Here is a 20,874-nt window from a genome sequence, read left to right on the forward strand (position 1 = left end):
ATAGAGCTGTTTCTGTTTATGGTTTTCCAATCTGCTTTCCAGAATCGAGGGAATTTTGGAAGATTACAGCCAACGTATCCCCATCTCTGGCTTCACTTCCTTTTAGACCCTAGGATACAGGCCATCAGGTCCAGGAGTCTTATCAGTTTTTAGTCCCATTAATTTTCCTGGTACTTTTTCTCTAATCATTGTTTTAAGTTCCTCCCTCCCCATGACCCGCTGCATTTCTACTATTCTTGGGATACTTTTTGTGTCTTCTACTGTGAAGACATAGAAAATACTTGTTCAAAGTCTTTGCCATGTCTTTGTCTTCCTATTATTAATTCCCTAGTCTTTCCCTCCTAGTGGGACCATCTCATTGGAGAACTTTGCTGCCAAAAAGATAGCATTGATACATCTTGTAACTGCGCAAGTGCCAGAGGTGACCCAATTATGAAATTGCCCCTTTTTCTTTTGCCTGGGGGAACATCACAGCCTTTACTTCTGAGAACAGACTGGAATGGAACTTGCTGCTGTCTGAGCAGGTCTTTGCCCTTTATAATCCGGCTCATTACCCTACTACCCAATTTTGCAGGCCATTCAGGAGATTGCATTGTTTGAACAGCCTTCTGTGTGGATGGGCATGGATGACGCATCATACTCATCTATGTTTTGCCACATTAGGAATTGTTTCAGGAACGGTGCTCCTTCCATTCTTGCATGCCCTCTAGTGCAAAGACTCAAGTTACATAGTTTGTTCAGACATCCTTGCACTTTGCATGAGCCACATTCAGTGAAGGTGTTTGGACACATTGGGATAATTGGTGTGATTTCACCCATCTTTAGAATGTAAAACAGGTTCCATATTTATCAATTTCTTAGTCTTGTGTTTTGCAACTAATTTGTACTGATGCCATGACGCCAGCTATATTGATCCATATGGACAACTGAATTTAACACAGGTTCAGTTTAAAGCTGCAAAGGAGGGTGCTGTGCCTGTTAAGGTCCTTGTGCAAATTGAGAAAAGCTTGGTGGAGCATTTACTGTGGAAAATCATTTTTTTTCCAGTTCTGCAACAGCCTTAAACAGTGGTAATTAAAGAGTCAGCTAACGGCTACTAGAGAAATGGTAGAAAAGGCTTTTTTTTTTTGTTTTACTTCCCATTCCGTGGAGCAGTGCTCCTACCAAAATTAGAGCACTACAGTGGGGTGGGGGGGGGGGGGGGGGGGCGGGCTGTGGGTCACAATTACATTGTTACAATGCAGGAGGGGGTTATTCAGGCAGTCTTGTCTGCACTTACCGTCTGAGCAATTTACCTAGTGCCATTTTCCTGTCTTCTCCCCATAACCTTGCACATTGTTCCTTTTCAGATAAATCTAACTCCATTTTCAATGCCTTGAATAAATTTGGTTCCACCACACATGCAGGCTCTGCATTCCAGACCCAAACCCACACTGCGTCAAAAAACTTCTCATTTTGCTTCTGCTGCTCTTAAATTAAATCTGTGCCCCCTCAGTCACAATCCATTCACACATGAGAGTTTCTCTTTGATACTCTGTTCACACCCATCATGATTTTTTTGGAAGTTGGTGGGGTAAGAGTCTGTTGAAGGAGAGAAGTGTTGGATTTTTGGTGAGTTGAGTTGGTGGGGTGGGCACATCAGGTTGGATTCTGGGGCCGGTGGGGGAAGAGAGAGTGAATGTCAGCTTGGGGTGGACAGCGAGAGGTCTAAGTGTTGGGTTGTAGGGGTGTGTTTTGGAATTTGGGGGTGGGGAGGGGGGAACAGTGTTGGGTTGGGATGGGAGATGTGTTTGGGTCTTGGGGTGGGAGCTAGGGGGGAACTAGTCGGATAATGGGGACTCCTTGATTTGTGGGGGGGTGGGAGGGGAGACTCAGTGCATCAAATATGACACCATTGTTTCTAGATGCCACTCCTGTATTTTGCACCCCTTCCCGTTCTTCCTTTCTCTCCTGGATCACTTCTATTAAGTGCTACTCTTTGTAACTGTGGTGGCAGGATAGTAATAATACAAAAGGGCTAGCTAGGGAAGTCAAAGGCACTCTGTGACACTTTAAAAGTTTTGAGAGAATCAGCAACAGAGAGAATAGTGGCACTATCAAGCAGACTATGGGCCCTATTTTACCATTTCGATTCTAAGTGCTGGGCGGACTTGAAACTGTGTTTCAGATCTGACTTTTAGACCCATTCTCAGGCGCCCCCATATGCACTCTGAAAAAAATCAGCAATTCTGAATCGCGTTGCAGAAGCCTGAGGGTGGGGCTTAACGCACCTGAAATCCTGCAGTTCTGATCAGCACCTCCAACTGCACATGCGCAGAAGAAAATGATAATGTGGCTCCCCTGCCACATCACTCCTGGACTGGATGATGCCTATCTTTGGCCCTCACCGACATTGCTGCCCCCCCCCCCCCCCCCCCCCCCCCACCATCCAGATCGATCGCGGGCCCCTCGCGCATGCATCCCCCCCCCCCCGGTGATCCCGGGCAGTGGCAGTGGACCCTCCCTTTCCCTGCACTGATCCCGGGCAGTGGCAGCAGACTTTCCCTGCACTGATCCCGAGCAAAGAGCTGTCAGACCCAGTCCATTAAGTCAATTTAAATGACTGTCACGCCCATTTCGGGCACAGTCCCGATCGCAGCCGTTATCGGGCCTTGGTAAAGGGGGAGCGGGCACGGATCGCGCTACTTGCCTCACACCCAACTTTACCAAGTTTTCGCACCCGAAAACTGGTGCGACTTGATGGTAAAATCAGGACCTAATGCCGTGGGGTTATGCTGCAACTGTACAGGACCTTGGTGAGACCACATTTGGAATATTGTGTGCAGTTCTGGTCACCTCACTATAGGAAGGATGTGGAAGCGCTGGAAGGAGTGCAGAGGAGATTTACCAGGATGCTGCCTGGTTTGGAGGGTAGGTCATATGAGGAAAGGTTGAGGGAGCTAGGGCTATTCTCTCTGGAGCGGAGGAGGCTGAGGGGAGACTTAATAGAGGTGTATAAAATGATGAAGGGGATAGATAGAGTGAACGTTCAAAGACTATTTCCTCGGGTGGATGGAGCTATTACAAGGGGGCATAACTATAGGGTTCGTGGTGGGAGATACAGGACGGATATCAGAGGTAGGTTCTTTACGCAGAGAGTGGTTGGGGTGTGGAATGGACTGCCTGCAGTGATAGTGGAGTCAGACACTTTAGAAACATTTAAGCGGTTATTGGATAGGCACATGGAGCACACCAGGATGATAGGGAGTGGGATAGCTTGATCTTGGTTTCAGATAAAGCTCGGCACAACATCGTGGGCCGAAGGGCCTGTTCTGTGCTGTACTGTTCTATGTTCTATGTTCTATGTTTGATATCCTGCACTGGTATTTGCATCCATATTGATGAATTTGGAGGCCAGGGATCCAGGCACCCATCCAACGCTTTGATCACAACTGTTGCATCTTTATACAAACAGAATTTAAGCAGAAAATGCACTTTTAAAAAACTTTAATCTATTGTAGTTTGTAGTCACAAGGAAAGCTACGAGGAATATTTAGGGTGTGAGGGGAATTGAAATGTGAAACATAAGGGAAGGAAAAATGTCCAATGTATATAACTTCAGTGTACATGAATATGTTGCTTAGTCGCAACAGTAATTGAGAGATGTGGTGTGAATGTGGGCTGGGTTGAGATATTTCAAAAAGCACAGCATCATTGGCCCATGTAGCTTTTCCTATTCCTTAAAAACTCATAGTTGAGTGGTTTTCTTCCTTCCAGAACACACCTGTAAATACTAGTGTGGACTACAGTATGGCTGTGCAGGTGGTGCCTTCTTATTATGCTGCAAATCAAACCTACTTCCCTGGAAGCATGCAAAGTGGTCAAACCAACAAGGTAGGGGTTAATAAATAGAATGCAAAATATTAATTTGGATCAACTTTTAGATGACATTGGCAAATATACATTCGCATTAATTCCTTGACTTTTGTCAAGTTCAAATTCAATGAAGTGAGTAGAATGTTGGACTACCTAGAGGAGAAACGAGAGGATATAACGCTGAAACCTGTACCCTGGTCAGAAGTCACCTTTTTGCGCGCTAGGCCCAGGGTCAGAGAGAGACATGAGTATACTTAAACCTGGAGAAGAGCATACTTAAAAGACTACGTTGAGAAGAGAGTTCCACGATTGCTCCCCAAAAGATGATTGTAGGCTAGTGAGAGCAATAGATGGATGAGAGCCTGTGATTTTGGAACAGTTGATGCTACCACTGAGTGAAAAATGTGAGTGCTTCTTATCTTGGTACAAAAAAATTGAGAGATTTGTTTCAGATGTGCTTTTTAAAAAAATCTTGTATTAAAGTTCCCAGTAACCTCGAGTAAAATGAGCATCTAATGTACTGTTCAACCACCTAGCCTGGAATGCCCAAAGTTTGATTTTTCTAATCCAGCTGAGTTAGCTGACTTTGCCCAAGTAACAAGAAGGGAAAGTGGAATCCTGTAACTCCATTGCATTACGAAAGGAAAAAGATTCATTATTCTTGTTGCTATCCAATGGTTCCTGTAGGAGAACAAGATCAGGGCCAGTTGCCATATCCTGAAAGTTTTAATGCCATGCTGTTTAAGTTCTCATGATAAATATCAGCTGGGGAAAGCCATCAGAGGGCTGTTGGAACCATGTCCATCAATAGACAACATCCTTTGCTGGGAAGAGGGGTAAAGAAGGGAGAACTGGCCCTAAATAAATACTCTACCTTATCTGGTTTTAGATTTCGCAGAACAACAATCTTTGAATTAAAGGAGTATTTGGGAATACTTTTCTTTTGCTATGTATAATTTATGGTCTTGTATGCAAGTGATATAATGTTGTTTCCACGACACACAGATTTTCCAAAACACTCATGATGACAGCCCTTCAACAAATTGTTGCATTTGAAAAAGATATAAAATGCCACTTTCTACTCTTGTCAACATAGTGAGATTTTGTTCCAGCTGCCATAGAGAGCTGATCAATACATTGAATTCCAACTCTCATAAATACCAGTGTGGTTTTTTTTTCCCCCACAATTGCAAGTTTATTTTTTGGTCAACAACTTTCTTCCTATCACTTGGAATCCTGATCCTGTTCTCATCTGACATCTAAGACCAGGATCAGTTTATCACTGATCAGGAATAGGAACCATACCCCAGGGCATTGAAACCAAAGTTGCTGTTTGTGCTTACACACCTTATTAATATTTCACTTTAGTTTTTAGCTTTGATTCTTCTCAAATGAAATATAATCACTTAAATAGAGTATCACAAGGTAACTGGAACCCATGTCACTACACCTTGCATTCATCTCTGGCCTCAGGTGAGGAGAAGGGAACATTTGGGCGGGGGGGTGGCTAATGCTTGCTTTGATTCATTTGTTTTCTTCTTAGCAGGGACCTCCTTGTGCTACAGCCCAGCAGTCACTTGCTCCAGGGGCTGGAATTCTTGGTCCTGCTCCAGTGGGAAACCCCATGACTAATTTCAAGGTAAATTTCAAATCTATTTTATTTGACTTGTAAGAGTCTGAATACGTTTTTGCTGCTGTTGCACTGATTTTAACTAGTGTGATGCAGTATTTGCATTATCTCTTGTGATAACTTGATTGTTTGGGTACAAATGGAATGGGCTGGAATTGATTTTTCAGCAGTGAGGGAGAGTTTGAGTAGTGCAAACTGCCTTTAATATTATGACCCTGCATGTGAGATACCTACCATGTCAATCAATGGATAATGCACTGCGTTGTGAATGCTGACTCCTTAGTTAAGACATAAGGCTCTGTTCAGCGAGGGTTCCAATATTGCGTGTTGAATATTATATTGACTACTCTAGAGGTTATGTTGGAGGTGATGGGTTTGTTAGAAATTATAGTACATAAAAAGACTATTGGTCCTGGCTGGGGCAAAATCTTAAGTGAGGAATTACCATTAAAAGGAGAACTACAGTTTCAAGAGGGTTAGAATTGAAAAGTACAGGAGTTATGCTAAATTTATATTAATCTTTTGTTAGAATACATTTGCACTGTTCTGCTTGCTATATTATAAAAATATGGAGGCAGTGAAAAATGTACGCAAATCATAACAAATGAGATTCTATTTATCAAGAAAGGGTCTTTTTTTTTCTATTGAGAAAGCTGAGGGGTGACCTAATAGAGGTCTTAAGATTGAAAGATTTTGTTCGACAAGATATAAATCATCTCGTGGGGTGGCATAGTAACAGTGGTTTACACTGTTGCTTCACAGTGCCAGGGACCCAGGTTTGATTCCAGCCTTGGGTGACAGGCTGTGGAGTTTGCACCACCTCCACGTGTCAACTTGGGTTTCCTCTGGGTGCTCTGGTTTTCTCCCGCAGTCCAAAAGATGTGCAGGTTGGGTGGATTGGCCATGGTAAATGCATATGGTTATGGGGATAGGGAAGGGGAGTTAAGGCCTCAGTAGGATGCTCCTTTGGACAGTCGGTACAGACTCGATGGGCCAAATGGCCGCCTCCTGCACTGTTGAGGTTCTATGGTTGAGTGTTTCCACTTGAAGGGATGAGAAAAACCCGAGGCCAACAACAAATTTTCATTATGAAAATGCAATAAAACGCTTCAAGTTTACTTCACAGAACTGTTATAAAGCAAATTTAATACCATCACGTAAAGTATCATTATGGAAAATTGGTAAAAGCCTTTACTCCCCCAAAAGACGACAAAGAAATTCCAAGGGCAGAGTGTTATTTCCAAATGAATAGAGATGGGTACCTGTCACAAGGTGAATTGTTTTTTTAACCTGAGGGCTCTAACATTTCCAGAGAATTTGGTGATCAGGATGGCCTTGGCCAGAAAAACAGTCTGGGAATGTGCCTTGAATGTAACGTACCTTTCTAATGGTGTGATCTGGGCTTTGAGCTACCTGACTGTCAGTGTGGCAGAAGTGAAAGGGAAATACTAAAAGTAGGAAGAAATGGGAAAACAACTTGTTTTAGGAGAAATTGAAACCAGATATAAGTTTTAATACACAATTGACTTGTTTCACCCCACAATTTTCCTTTATAAATCAATTCTGAATAAAGAGGCATTTTCATTTTTATAATTCCAGTTTGCCCTCCAGGTTCATGGTTTATGTATCCAACTTGGGGTTGAATTGCTTGGATTTGATGCTAGGATGTATGAGAGATTAGCCAGTATCATATCCCAAGCTCCTCCTCTGTCATACTGCTGCTTTGCAGTATTTTGCAGTCATATAATTGATCTCAGCTTGACTGATCAAACCTTCATTCTGGTGTGTATTTGATGTGCCATTGTAATGCATCACTATGTAATGCATTTGAATTGTATTTTGGCAGCTTGTATGATTAAAATCCATTTAATTTAGTCAAAATTAGTTTCGAGTACAGAAACTGGAGTATTGCTTAAAAAGACTTGTCAAAGCTTTTTGTCTTGTACCCAACGGGACACTTCAAGAATACCAATGCAAGGGGAAAACACTAATTTATACTGAGAGAAGAGAGTGTGCATTGATTGGGCAGTGATCTCTGGTAGAGACATTGCCATGGAGAATGTACCCGTTGATGGTGACTGGCAGTTAACTGCCAAGAATTTTGAAATTTAAATCAGATAGCTTGACCCTGAAAACGGCCTGCAAAGAGGCTACAAGATTGGTCTTATTGACAGCCTTGTAAATAGGACCTGAGCCATTTGCTCAAAGCAAATTTGATGCCTTAAATAGGCTGTATCAGACATATTGCAGGATAATGGCTACCCTGATCAGATCATTTTGCACTGAATATCACGGAAACTCATGAACAGGCTGAAGGCTGTCACTTTCAGCCATGAAAAGTAGCTGATCTATCTTGGATTACCCTAGAAGGGCAGGGTATCTCAAAATCATGTGAAGCTAGCTGTTTTGTGCTGATACTGTGGAGTAACAACACACATGATATTTGCCACTAGCAGGACGCTGCCATCAAACCTGTCGCTCAAACCAGTAATATGATGTATGAATTTCTTTGCCAGTGAGATGCTAGGTTTATAGCCTGTACGTGCCAAAGACTAGTGGATCATATCAAGCAAGATGTCCCAGCCGCTGTTTGCAACGGGCAGGGTACAAAGTGTACCCAACCAGCCCATGCTTGCAAAATTCTAAACACTGTCAAACATTACATGTGGTTCTACAATTGGACAACATTTGCTAAGTAATCCTTGGTGTGCTAAGAATTGTGCTGAGAATTATGCTGACAACCAACTTCAGATGGTCGATTGGACTTGCTGTGTGGTGCGTTTGTTTGTACTGGAAGCTACATTTATTGATACACAGGGCCCTGTTCTTTGCAGACAAAACATGTATATATACACACACATTATGCTTGTTTCAGGTAAACAAAATAAGTACAAGTCATTGGCCGATTCATTCTTCAGGACAATGTCTTGACCAGTCAAGCTGCCTGATTTAAACTTTAAGCAATGCTTGGCAGTTAACTATCAGTCACCATCAACTGGTAGACTCCCCTTAGCAACTGTCAATCAGACTCCACTTGCCAACCAATCAGCACTCCTGTTGTTTTCCCCTTTTGTATTGGTATTCTTGCAAAGTGTCTTGGTAAGTACAAACTTTGACATGTCTCTTTTTCTCAGCAATATTTAATTCTTGGTTGAACCACCATAATTTTCTTACAATAAGTGAAGGAAATGATTTGAATGATTTCTGGTACTGCTGTTGTTTAACTGCTATGAATTCAATTGTTCTATTTCCAATTTAAATTATTGAAAACTATTCTATAGACAAGTTATAGAAGGCAGTTTCTGTTTTTTTTTAAAAAATTGACATCTCTAGTTAAGTTTGTAAATGTCTGAGGCATGAAGGTCCCATTACTTCTGATTTTAATTGTTTTTCCCCATGGCTCCTGCTTTTGATCTCTATCCTGATGGAAATTATATAGATGTTTGATGTATGGGTCAGATGATGTATGATGTGATGTTCTTCTCCCTGTGACTAAATGACCTGAGCGTATAGATGAAAAACTGACAGTTTAGGCAAGCAGTAATCATTTGTGAAGTATATGCTGTGTTATCTTTCGAAAAGCGAGAATTAGAATCCTGTGTGTGTGTGTTTTAAGCTATCCAACTGCAAGGGTGTTGCACAGAAGCTAAGCCCTCTCCTTACTAGTTCATGTGTAATTTACAAACTTTGTCCTGTCGCAGTATAATAAATTGCATGGCATTGTTACTGTATTAAGTGTACAAATCTAAATTAACAGTGTACTATATATGTGTAAAGCTGAGACTGGAAAAAGTACAAGACAGCTGTATGTTTCTGGATTCCGGAAGGTGGTTTTTATCTTTTGCTTCTGATTAATAATGGTTGAGCTAGAAAAACTGAAGTGCAGGCAATTCCCTTACTGATTGATAACCCAATTTTCAGATTGGTCAAACGCATTATTATGCAATTAACTTTAACATGTATTGTCTATCCAGAATTCATATCGTAGGCAATTTAAGGGAAATGGGGACATGATAGCAAGAAAAAAATCAGGTTGATCATCAGAGAAACCAAGCTAATTGGTTGAAAGTAGTTAAGTGTGGGGGTGAGGATGTGGGAGATCTAGCTGAAGCCTATGCTGTGAAGTAGCAGCAGAATATGGGACGGCCAGGGTGCTTAATCTGCATGTTGACTGTGTGCGTAGGAGTCTGCTATGCTGAAACCTGAAGTGTCAGAGCTTCCAGACAGCTCGCAACACTTGCATACAGGAGATGGAAAGGTTCCTGGGAGTTGGTCACCTTGGTGTAGTGGTGCAGTGGTGTAGCGAGGAAGCAAAATGTTTGCCACCCATTGGGATAGGGAAGGAAGACAGGAGAAACACTAAGATGCCCTGTGTATTTACTTGATTAGGCAATTTTCAGGACTGAGTAGCCTAATGGTGACTATTTGAAGGCACCCATGGTGCCAACACTTTGAAATGAATAGTTGGCAGTGAAATGTTGTGGTGATGGAGCATTCCATGATCCAAGAAATAATATGCTTCTGTGGTTGCATGTGAATCTCATGTGCTATCTCCCAACTGCTAGGGTAAGGGACATAATGGAACACGCACAAAAAGGAAATTGAAACAGCCAGAAGTCATGGTTCATGTTGTAACCAGTGAAAGAGGAAGTATTCGAATTGGAGCCCTGAAAAGGGATTTTCAGCATTTAGATATAGGTGCTCAAAGGTAGTAATTGTAGAGTTACACTCGAACCAAATGATAGGCAGGAAAATCTATTGGGATAAGGGAAATAACCGTGTTAGGAAGAGAAGTATTCAATTTCCTGCAACATTGGAGTCAGGTTTGGGACGAGACTGGCTTGTATAAGATGCATGGAACTTGCCTGAGCTGGACTGAAGAGGGTACCTGCGTTGGCGTAATAATTAGTTCCATGGGTGATGGTTTAAACAAATAAAGCAAGAGGAAAAAAGCAAATGAAACGGGGTAGAAAAGGAAAATAAAAGGAGCAGTTTGAAGGGAGGAATATTTAAATAAGATTGTCAAAAATTAGCTGCCTAAACAATTGGTGTATTTAAAAACATTGAATGTTGGAATGGTGCAATATAGCAGTTATAATGAAGGCATTTTTGCAGTTTAGGTAGGTGTGGGGATTTGGTATTTCTGGTTATGCAAAAGTTATCATAGAGTATCATTCCAGTTTTGAAGAGAAAAACAAAAATGGGTGACCAATAAAATATTGGACCTGATGGAGCACATAAGGAAAGTAAAGCAAATAGATCAACAGCAATATCAGGAATTGGTGAAAAGGATCAAACAGACACATGTTGAAGAGAAGTAAGAATGGTTGTACAAAAAATGAAAGAATTTTTTAAAATGCCAGAACAGACTTGAGAACAGGGCATAAAGACATTCAGGAAATAACAAAGTTAGGTGTACATCTGACGGATGCATCAAAGAGAAACATGGGGAAGCTATCATGGAAAGGGGCCAAGTGTTTGGAATGAATACATAACTAACTTGAAGCCAACAACGAAAAATATGGGTGATCCAAAGATTTTGAAAGACAAAGTAAGAACAGCAGTAAATAAGATGAAAAACAATGAAACCAAAAGCCGAAACAAAATAAACACCAGACAAGTTAAAGGTGCTAAAATACTTTTTGATTGATCTTTAATGTTTACAACATGAGAAATCCCAGAAGACTTAAATAAATCGATATTTATCACACTCCCTAAAAAATCAGGAGTTATTAAATGTGAATTTCGTCACACTGACTGAGTTACATTACCACTTTCTGAATAGGGCCGGGAGCAAGATAAAACCAAAAGTTTCAGATCTTCAGTGTTGTTTTGTAGAAGGTAGAGGAACAAGAAATGTAATATTTATGCTATACATGCTATCAGAGCCTTGACATGAAAAAAATGTTCTAATTGATTATGGTAAGGCATTTGATAAGATGAAAGTGAAGAATTGATGAGTATGTTAGTCTCTTGATCTTGATGGTGAGGATCTTGGAGTGATCAGAAATCTTTAATGGCAGCAAACAACAACCTTAAGCAATTTTGTGAAGATTAAAAGATGGATTAGACATGGGTGTATTTTCTCCCAAGGTTTATTCAATTTGTGGAGTGAAAATATTCTTGGAGAGATTGACGACCTTCCTAAATTGGAGGTTGGAGGTTACAACTTTAATAATACAGATACTGTTTTCACTGCCAGCTCTGAAGAGAAACTGCATAAGGTTTTGGCTAGAATCGTGAGTGCAAGTGATAAGGGGCTGAGCATAAATTTCAAGGAAACAAAAAGTCTAGTAGTGTCCAAAAAGAATATCATACCAAAATGTAAAGATCATAGTGAAGAATGAAAATGTCACCCAAACAAATTTTGTTACCTAGGAAGTATGTTAACATCAGATGAGAAGTTTGTCCAAGAAATAAGATGAAGGATTGGAATGGCCAAAGATGCATCTCAAAAAATGAAAATAATTGATTGTGATCAACTCAAAATTAACCAAAGCTCTGAACTCTGGGATTCACATCAATGTTGACATACAGAAGTGAATGTTCGGCAGTTAGAGAAGAATTGAGGCTGCAGATTTCTAGTTCTTATGGTGAATAATTAAGACATTTTGGAAAAATCACTATCAATGCAGAGGAGCTTGTAAAATCTGAGATTAAGATCTTGATCAGCAATTGGAATTTCTTGGGCATGTAATAGGAAATCATGATTTAGAAGGTCCGTGGTAAAAAAGATCAAGATAGATGAAGACAGATCTTTCTAAGAACCCCACAAAATGGATGAGTGCACCACCAATGAAGATGGTCTGCTCCTCCAGAGCAAGATTGACATGGAGGTCGATGGTCATCAATGTCCTCTTAGGCCATGGTACCTAAAAAGAGAGAGGTAATGACATTTTCAGAAAGATTGAATAGGGGTGAAAAGGTTGAGAACAGTGAGCTAGTTGAATTATTTATTACAGTATTGGAATGTGAGAACATTCTGGGTTGAGTTAAATCAGAATCCTTTGGGGTAGAATTAGGACGGCAAATTGTGAAATTCCCTAATGGAGGTCACCAAACAATGGATATTATTTAGACTAGATGGGATTTCAGGGCATTGGGATTGAGTAAGGAAAATGTACAGATAGTTCAAGATCAACTGGGCAATAATACTGGATGATTTTAATTATCTCTAAATAGCCTGGAATAAACATAATGTAGATAATGAATGTGGGTAGTATCTTTTGGAGGCATGCAAGAATAAATCAGCATGTTTCTAGTCTTATAGGAATTATAACTATTATCACTTAGTTTTATTCCTGAGAAATGAGCAAGATGAATAAGGGATGAAATCCAAACAACTGAGTAATAGTCACGAGTCTGCTCTTGTGAACACCGTAAGAAGTCTCTCAACACCAGGTTAAAGTCCAACAGGTTTATTTGGTAGCAAATACCATAAGCTTTCGGAGCACTGCTCCTTCGTCAGATGGAGTGGAAATGTGCTCTCAAACAGTGCAAACAGACAAAATCAAGTTACAGAATACTGATTAGAATGCGAATCCTACAGCCAGCCAGGTCTTAAAGGTACAGACAATGTGGGTGGAGGGAACATTAAACACAGGTTAAAGAGATGTGTATTGTCTCCAGACAGAACAGCCAGTGAGATTCTGTAAGCCCAGGAGGCAAGTTGTGGGGGTTACTGATAATGTGACATAAATCCAACATCCCGGTTTAGGCCGTCCTCATGTGTGCAGAACTTGGCTATTAGTTTCTGCTCAGTGACTCTGCGCTGTCGTGTGTCGTGAAGGCCGCCTTGGAGAACGCTTATCTGAAGATCCAAGGCTGAATGCCCGTGACTGCTGAAGTGCTCCCCCACAGGAAGAGAACAGTCTTGCCTGGTGATTGTCGAGCGGTGTTCATTCATCCGTTGTCGTAGCGTCTGCATGGTTTCCCCAATGTACCATGCCTCGGGACATCCTTTCCTGCAGCGTATCAGGTAGACAATGTTGGCCGAGTTGCAAGAGTAGGTACCGTGTACCTGGTAGATGGTGTTCTCTCGTGAGATGATGGCATCCGTGTCGATGATCCGGCACGTCTTGCAGAGGTTGCTGTGGCAGGGTTGTGTGGTGTCGTGGTCACTGTTCTCCTGAAGGCTGGGTAGTTTTCTGCGGACAATGGTCTGTTTGAGGTTGCGTGGTGGTTTGAAGGCAGGCAAGCAGTGGGGGTGTGGGGATGGCCTTGGCGAGATGTTCGTCTTCATCAATGACATGTTGAAGGCTCCGGAGGAGATGCCGTAGCTTGTTGAAGGCTCCGGAGGAGATGCCGTAGCTTGCCACTGCTTGCCTTCAAACAACCACGCAACCTCAAACAGACCATTGTCCGCAGCAAACTACCCAGCCTTCAGGAGAACAGTGACCACAACACCATACAACCCTGCCACAGCAACCTCTGCAAGACATGCCGGATCATCGACACGGATGCCATCATCTCACATGAGAACACCATCTACCAGGTACACGGTACCTACTCTTGCAACTCGGCCAACATTGTCTACCTGATACGCTGCAGGAAAGGATGTCCCGAGGCATGGTACATTGGGGAAACCATGCAGACGCTATGACGGACGAATGAACACCGCTCGACAATCACCAGGCAAGACTGTTCTCTTCCTGTGGGGGAGCACTTCAGCAGTCACGGGCATTCAGCCTTGGATCTTCAGATAAGCATTCTCCAAGGCAGCCTTCACGACAGCGCAGAGTCGCTGAGCAGAAACTAATAGCCAAGTTCCGCACACATGAGGACGGCCTAAACCGGGATGTTGGATTTATGTCACATTATCAGTAACCCCCACAACTTGCCTCCTGGGCTTGCAGAATCTCACTAGCTGTTCTGTCTGGAGACAATACACATCTCTTTAACCTGTGTTTAATGTTCCCTCCACCCACATTCTGTACCTTTAAGACCTGGCTGGCTGTAGGATTCGCATTCTAATCAGTATTCTGTAACTTGATTTTGTCTGTTTGCACTGTTTGAGAGCACATTTCCACTCCATCTGACGAAGGAGCAGTGCTCCGAAAGCTTATGGTATTTGCTACCAAATAAACCTGTTGGACTTTAACCTGGTGTTGTGAGACTTCTTACTGTGTTCACCCCAGTCCAACGCCAGCATCTCCACATTGTGAACACCACCCAGACTCAAAGTTAGCTGTGCTCTCTTGCCACAGATGCAGTCAGACCTGCTGAGATTTTCCAGCACTTTGTTCTTCTAATCGTTGGACTCAATTTAAAAATAGGATGATGAATGATGACCTCAAAATGCAAAGCTTAATAAAACAGGGTGGTATCTGCTTCACATTAATTGGACTGGAAAGGGTGGCTTAAACACTTGCCTCAGAGGCCAGGGATTTGGGTTTGATTCTGGTGACTGTTGGTGTGGAGTTTGCACTTTCTCTGCATGTCTGCGTGGGTTTGCTCTGGTTTCCTCCCACATTCCAAAGATGTGTAGGTTACATGGATTAGCCATGGTAAATTTGCTGGGTTACGGGGATTCGGCGGAGGGAGGACCTGATGGGATGCTCTTTTGGAGAGTCTGTGCAGACTCGGGCCAAATGGCCTCTTTCTGCAGTATATTGATTCTATGGGCATAGGGTGTATCCTATTAAAGCAGATACTACATTTTAATAAGATTGAAAATGGGGCTGCATCGTACTCCAAATTAATCTGATGGATCGACAGATGGCCCATGGCACTTAGTGCTAAGGAGGAGGTTCATTTTGGGAAGTAAATCCAGGGATACTGAAGGATATGGAGAAACAAATGGGTGTAGGTTTGAAATACACAATGACTATTGGCCGGTGGCGCTGACATCCATCATTGTGAAGTACTTCGAAAGGCTAGTCATGGCACAAATCAATTCCAGCCTCCGGACTACCTGGATCCACTACAGTTTGCCTATTGCCACAGCAGGTCCACAGCAGATGCCATTTCCCTGGCCCTGCACTCAACCCTGGAACACCTAGATAACAAGGATGCCTATGTCAGACTCCTATTTATTGACTACAGTTCAGCCTTGAACACCATTATTCCCACAAATCTCATCTCCAAACTCTGGCTTGGGCCTCGGCATCTTCCTCTGCGACTGGATTCTGAACTTCCTAATTCTCAGACCGCAGTCAGTAAGGATAGGCAACCTCCACGATCATCCTCAACACTGGTGCCCCACAAGGCTGTGTTCTCAACCCCCTACTATACTCCTTATACACCTATGACTGTGTGGCCAAATTCCCCTCCAGTTCGATTTTCAAGCTTGCTGACGACACCACCCTAGTGGGTTAGATCTCAAAACAGTGAGACAGAGTACAGGTATGAGAGAAACTGGTGCGGCAACAATAATCTCTCCATCAATATCAACAAAACGAAGGAGATTGTCATCGAAGAGTAAGGAGCATATGCCCCTGTCTACATCAAAGAGGACGAAGTAGAAAAATTTTTAGGTGTCCAGATCACCAACAATCTGTCCCAGTTCCCCCATGCTGATCTCTCATCATAGATGGTATCCATCTTGCTCAGTATCTGGACCATTTCTCTTCACTTGATTTCCAGCATTTTGCTTTGGCTTTGAAGTGCTTTCTGTAAAATCCAAAACTACCCACAGCACTCTTTCTTAATGGCAGCCTATCAAATCGTACACATTCTACTGTCTCAGAAGACTAAGGAAATTTGGCATGTCAGCTCATTCACTCCAACTTTTACAGATGCACCATAGAAAGCATTCTTTCTGGTTGTATCACAGCTTGGTATGGCTCCTGCTCTGCCCAAGACCACAGGGAACTACAAAAGGTCGTGAATGTAGCCCAATCTATCACGCAAACCAGCTTTCCATCCATTGACCGCTGCCTTGGCAAAGCAGCCAGCATAATTAAGGACCCCATGCACTCTCTCTTCCACCCCCTTCCTTCGGTGGGGGGGGGAAAAGATACAAAAGTCTGAGGTTACGTACCAACTGATTCAAACAGCTTCTTCCCTGCTGTTGTCAGATTTTTGAATGGACTTACCTTGCATTAAGTTGATCTTTCTCTACACCGTAGCTATGACTGTAACACTGCATTCTGCATTCTCTCTCGTTTCCTTCTCTATGAATGGTATGCTTTGTGTGAAGCGCAAGAAACAATACTTTTCACTGTTAATACACGTGACAATAAATCAAATCGCAATCATTTGAAAGTACGCATGCTAATAACCAATGGAATTTTGTTTAAAGACAGAAGCCTAGAGTATAAACAATATCGAATGTGTACGATTTGATAGGTTGCCATTAAGAAAGAGTGCTGTGGGTAGTTTTGGACTTTACAGAAAGCACTTCAAAGCCAAAGCAAAATGCTGGAACTCAAGTGAAGAGAAATGGTCCAGATACTGAGCAAGGTGGATACCATCTATGATGAGAGAAATAGAATTATTGTTTCAGGTCAATGACCTTTTGTCAGAATTGGAAAGTTAGACTTGTAACAGGCCTTGAGCAAGTACAGAAACTGGGAATGGGGAAGGGTAAAGAATGAAAGGAGAAGTATGTGATCGAGTGGAAGGCAAAGACCGGCTGGGAGTGGGAGGTGGTGGGGATACAAAAAGAAAATCTTTGATTGGGTGGAGGGCAAGTGTGATTAAATGACAAAAAGGAGTGTCATTTAATCACGCTTGCCCTCCATCCTAACACAAACCTTCCCGCTTGTTCTTTCCTCCCTGCCTCTTAAAATCTGTTGCATCTCTAACTTGTCTAGTTCTGATGGAAAGGTTATCAATCTGAAACATACATTCTATTGTTCTTTCATCATATAGTTCCAGATCTGAGCATTTCAAACATTTTCTGTTGTTATTTCTTATCAAAGTCAGGTTCAGGGAAAATTTCACCAAGTTTGTTCTAAGAATACAAAACTATCGTTATGGCAAATATTGGGATTATTTTCATTGGCGTATCGAAGGCTGAGATCAGATTTAATCTATTTTCAAAATTTAGTTTTGATGGCCTGGAATGGAAATTTTATTTCCTGGTGCAGGGTCTGTAATTATCCCATGTAAAATCATCACTTAAAATGTTGAGATGGATTAGGAGAAATTTCTTTCTGCAGAATTTGTTAGAGCATGGTCATGAAGTAGTTGAGACCGAGATCATTGTGTCATTTTGAGAAATGGGCAAGTCTGTAGGAAGAGGGGTTTATGGGAAGCTCATGCAAAGAGTTCTAATCTTTGGTTCTGTGGAACTGAAAGTGAATGCAGAAGTGTTCCCATCGGGTAGTGAAGGGACTCTCATTACACCTACTACTGTTAGGACAAAATAGTTGCAAAATAGCCCAATTTTTAAAAACTATCAATCTATATCTCTTGTTTGCAGTTTAATAAAGCTAGTTATTTTGAAATCTGAGCTCAGCTTAAACATGGTTGTTATACTTCATTGATGTACTACTGAAATGGTTTGGAGATAGTGTAGTGGGCATTAGAAATCTTATGGGTGTGGGATATCTGGGACAGAAAATAGGGGTGCACCTTCTGTTTCTTTGTGGAGAGAAGAGTGCAGTAAGATCATTGTAACAAAAAACATTGAAATGCGTCACATTGGCAGTCAGTTTTAAAATACGTACCCTGTAAGGAGTGACTGGGTAGTGATAAGGATTGGAAACATGACCCTTGTCCAGAACCAAAATCAAAAATGGTTACTTCAATGGAGACCAGGCATTTAGCTTGGGCATTTACTGTTCTGCATGGTTCATTTTCATACTGGAGAATTATGTTGTGCCACTGAGAATACTTTGGTTTTCCGTGCAAATATTTCATTGATTGTAGAAATTACTATTTTAATAGAATTAGTAAATGCTTCAAATAGTCAGCATTTCTTGCACCAGTGATTTGTTTTTGCTTTACTATTAATAGAAACTATCTTCAGGATGAGTTTTTTAAAACAAGATCAGAAATTTAATTCATTATTTTCCTTAAGTCTCCAGTGACTGGCCAGAAACGTGCATCTTCCTACCTCCTGCCTTCCCCTGAAGTGAGTCCAGATGGCGGCTACGTTGGGCAGCACTCGCAGGGCCTCGGTGGTCATTATGCTGATTCATATTACAAGAAAAAGAGGATATTTTGACTTTTTTGCTGTGTTATTTTTGCTGCTGTTTCTTTTTGCCTAATGCTGGATAGTTCTTTTAAATGTGAAACTGCCTGTATCAATACATTTATGTTTAGAAAAACTGATTTTTAAAAAATATAAGTTTTAATGGTCTCCTTAAATTTTTATTTTGAAATTGTTTTTTAATATGACTCTTCCCCCCCCCCCCCCCCCCCCCATCAAAAACCAGGTTTCCAGAATACACATTACCATGCATTTTGGTTCATGCCTGCTATAGACAGTCTTGATTTCATTGTTTTGAAGGCAGCTGCGCAATCTGATTTCAATTTTTTATTGCTTTTGCAAAGCGGGACCAGTTTTAACTTCTCTCAATCAGTCTTTCATTGAATGTGCAAGAAGAATTGTAGAGCCTTCAGCTTAATCACACTTGAATGTTTCACTCTAGAATGTATTAAGATTTTTGGTAGGAGGGAAGGAAGAAAGGGCCATGGAAAAATAGGTGTGGATTTCTTTTCCCTCCCCCAACTATTTTTTTCTGTTCAATCAGTTCACATCAGGTACACTTCTATCATTTAGTTATTGAATTGCACTTTTCAGATTTCATTTTGCATATGTGCAATGTTTTTTCTGTACATGAAATGAGCTTTTACCATGGATGAACACTTGTTCTCTGACAGCACTAACTGACTTATATTTGATGTAGTTGTCTTCAGTATATTTACACTATGCAGTACAGCCTGCTCCCACTGACCAAAGCAAAGATGTTGGGTGTTTTTTGTGTAATATATAGCACTTAAAATGCAGAAGTACTTTCTTCTTTTCAGTGAAGTATTCTATTCTGGCTGCTTTGAAGGTTACTGCTGGGTCCTTGTTTTATTGATGGGATGATTACTCTATGAAAGTAATTTTTAATGCTGATATATGTATGTGTTTTTGAATTAATACTGGTATGTGAACTAGAATTGTTTGGAGACTGTGATAGGTATAGTCTGAGTAAAAATGTTGCTACCTTTGACTAGGGAAAAGCAGGAGTACATTTCACTACACTTGAATCATAAACTGTGGTTTATTTTCTTGTTTTTTTGCATAGTAAAAGTAAACGTCTTAAAAGAATCACATTCTGTTTTCCTTTGTCCTTTTTAGGAAGAATTTTTTTACCAGCTGATTTTTTTTTTCTTGCTAGCTTTAAACTGAAAGCTGTTGCTGGATCAAGATATCTAAGGCATTAACCTTCATATTATAATGCTATAACATAAGTGGCAGTATCCCTGAAGGTATTGTGACGTAGCTTAACTGGGTAGGACCCTAAGGGACTTTGGGGGGTGGGGGGGTGCAACAGAAATGGTTGCATTTATAAGTGCTTGATGCTACCCCTTGTCATTTTGTTGTAGCTATGGACAGAGTTAAATTTATTGGTATAGCCCAGAAATATTGTGTTTTCATTTTTACCTTGCCGCCTTAAATCCTCATAAATTAGAGAAGGTGGTTGGAAAGTTGTGGAATTGATACTTAAAAGATCAACTTATAGATAGGCTTGGTGGAAGTAGTTCTATAAAGGAAGTATCCATAAGTGTTCCTCCTGCAACAAGTAAGCGTTTTGCTTGGGGACGGAGGGAAAAATAGCAATTTTGAGAAAATAGCAATAGGTTTTGTGTTTGCCTCCTTATAAAACGGCTGAATGTAATCTGACTGTGTCTTAAACCACAGTTAATAAGGCAGAGTGATGAATTTAGCATGGTCTCTTCGTGAGTTAATACTCTAGTGTTACTGCATAGCTGTTTCTGCAATGTAGTGAAGCTAAAGTAGTTGTGGATTAGAGCTACACCCTACAGGTGAGGGAATGGTGAAAGACTATCCATGTGAAGCAGTCTTGCATTACATGGGTAACGGTACTGCAATGAGTATTTTTTCCAATAGAATGACCAATTAGTTTTAAAGGTGTCCCTTAGTCCTTGGCAATTTGCACATTAAAATAAGTCCTGCACCAGTTTCTAGAATCAATGAGTGTTTTTGCTGGTGTTCCTAAAATGTAATGATTGGGTGAGGTTTTGTGCTTGCAGATTGACATGGATGCTGTCCAAACTGAGACAATTAATTGGGCAATATTAACAAGGCATCAAGTTTGATATCTATACTGCAGCTGCTGATTCGGTATTCTTGGTTATGGTGTTTATGCTGATTTAGCTATCTTGGTACACAACTTGCAGTGCCAGAACAAGCTGAATGCAGTTGTACTTCAAAGGAAGGAGTGTTGAAAATTGATCCTAATTTGCCCAGCATCCTTCAAAGAGGG

At 41.3% G+C, this 20,874-nt stretch overlaps 1 protein-coding gene across 6 annotated transcripts in view; it reads left to right on the forward strand.

The window, feature by feature from the left end:
* The window catches only part of raver2 (ribonucleoprotein, PTB-binding 2), a 75,244-nt gene extending 55,546 nt beyond the window's left edge, over positions 1–19,698 (forward strand). For 2 of the 6 annotated variants that reach the window (XM_078218412.1, XM_078218414.1), the window contains 3 exons: positions 3,757–3,873; positions 5,399–5,494; positions 18,453–19,687. In XM_078218412.1, the coding sequence (XP_078074538.1) occupies positions 3,757–3,873; positions 5,399–5,494; positions 18,453–18,599 (360 nt within the window). In that variant the 3' untranslated portion in view covers positions 18,600–19,687. Of the gene's footprint in view, positions 1–3,756; positions 3,874–5,398; positions 5,495–18,452 lie in introns of all 6 variants that reach the window. The other 4 variants (XM_078218415.1, XM_078218417.1, XM_078218413.1 and 1 more) reach the window with 3 other exon arrangements.
* Positions 19,699–20,874: the final 1,176 nt, after the last annotated feature.

The sequence above is a fragment of the Mustelus asterias genome, chromosome 8, assembly GCF_964213995.1.
Source record: "Mustelus asterias chromosome 8, sMusAst1.hap1.1, whole genome shotgun sequence".
Classification (NCBI taxonomy): Eukaryota; Metazoa; Chordata; class Chondrichthyes; order Carcharhiniformes; family Triakidae; genus Mustelus; species Mustelus asterias.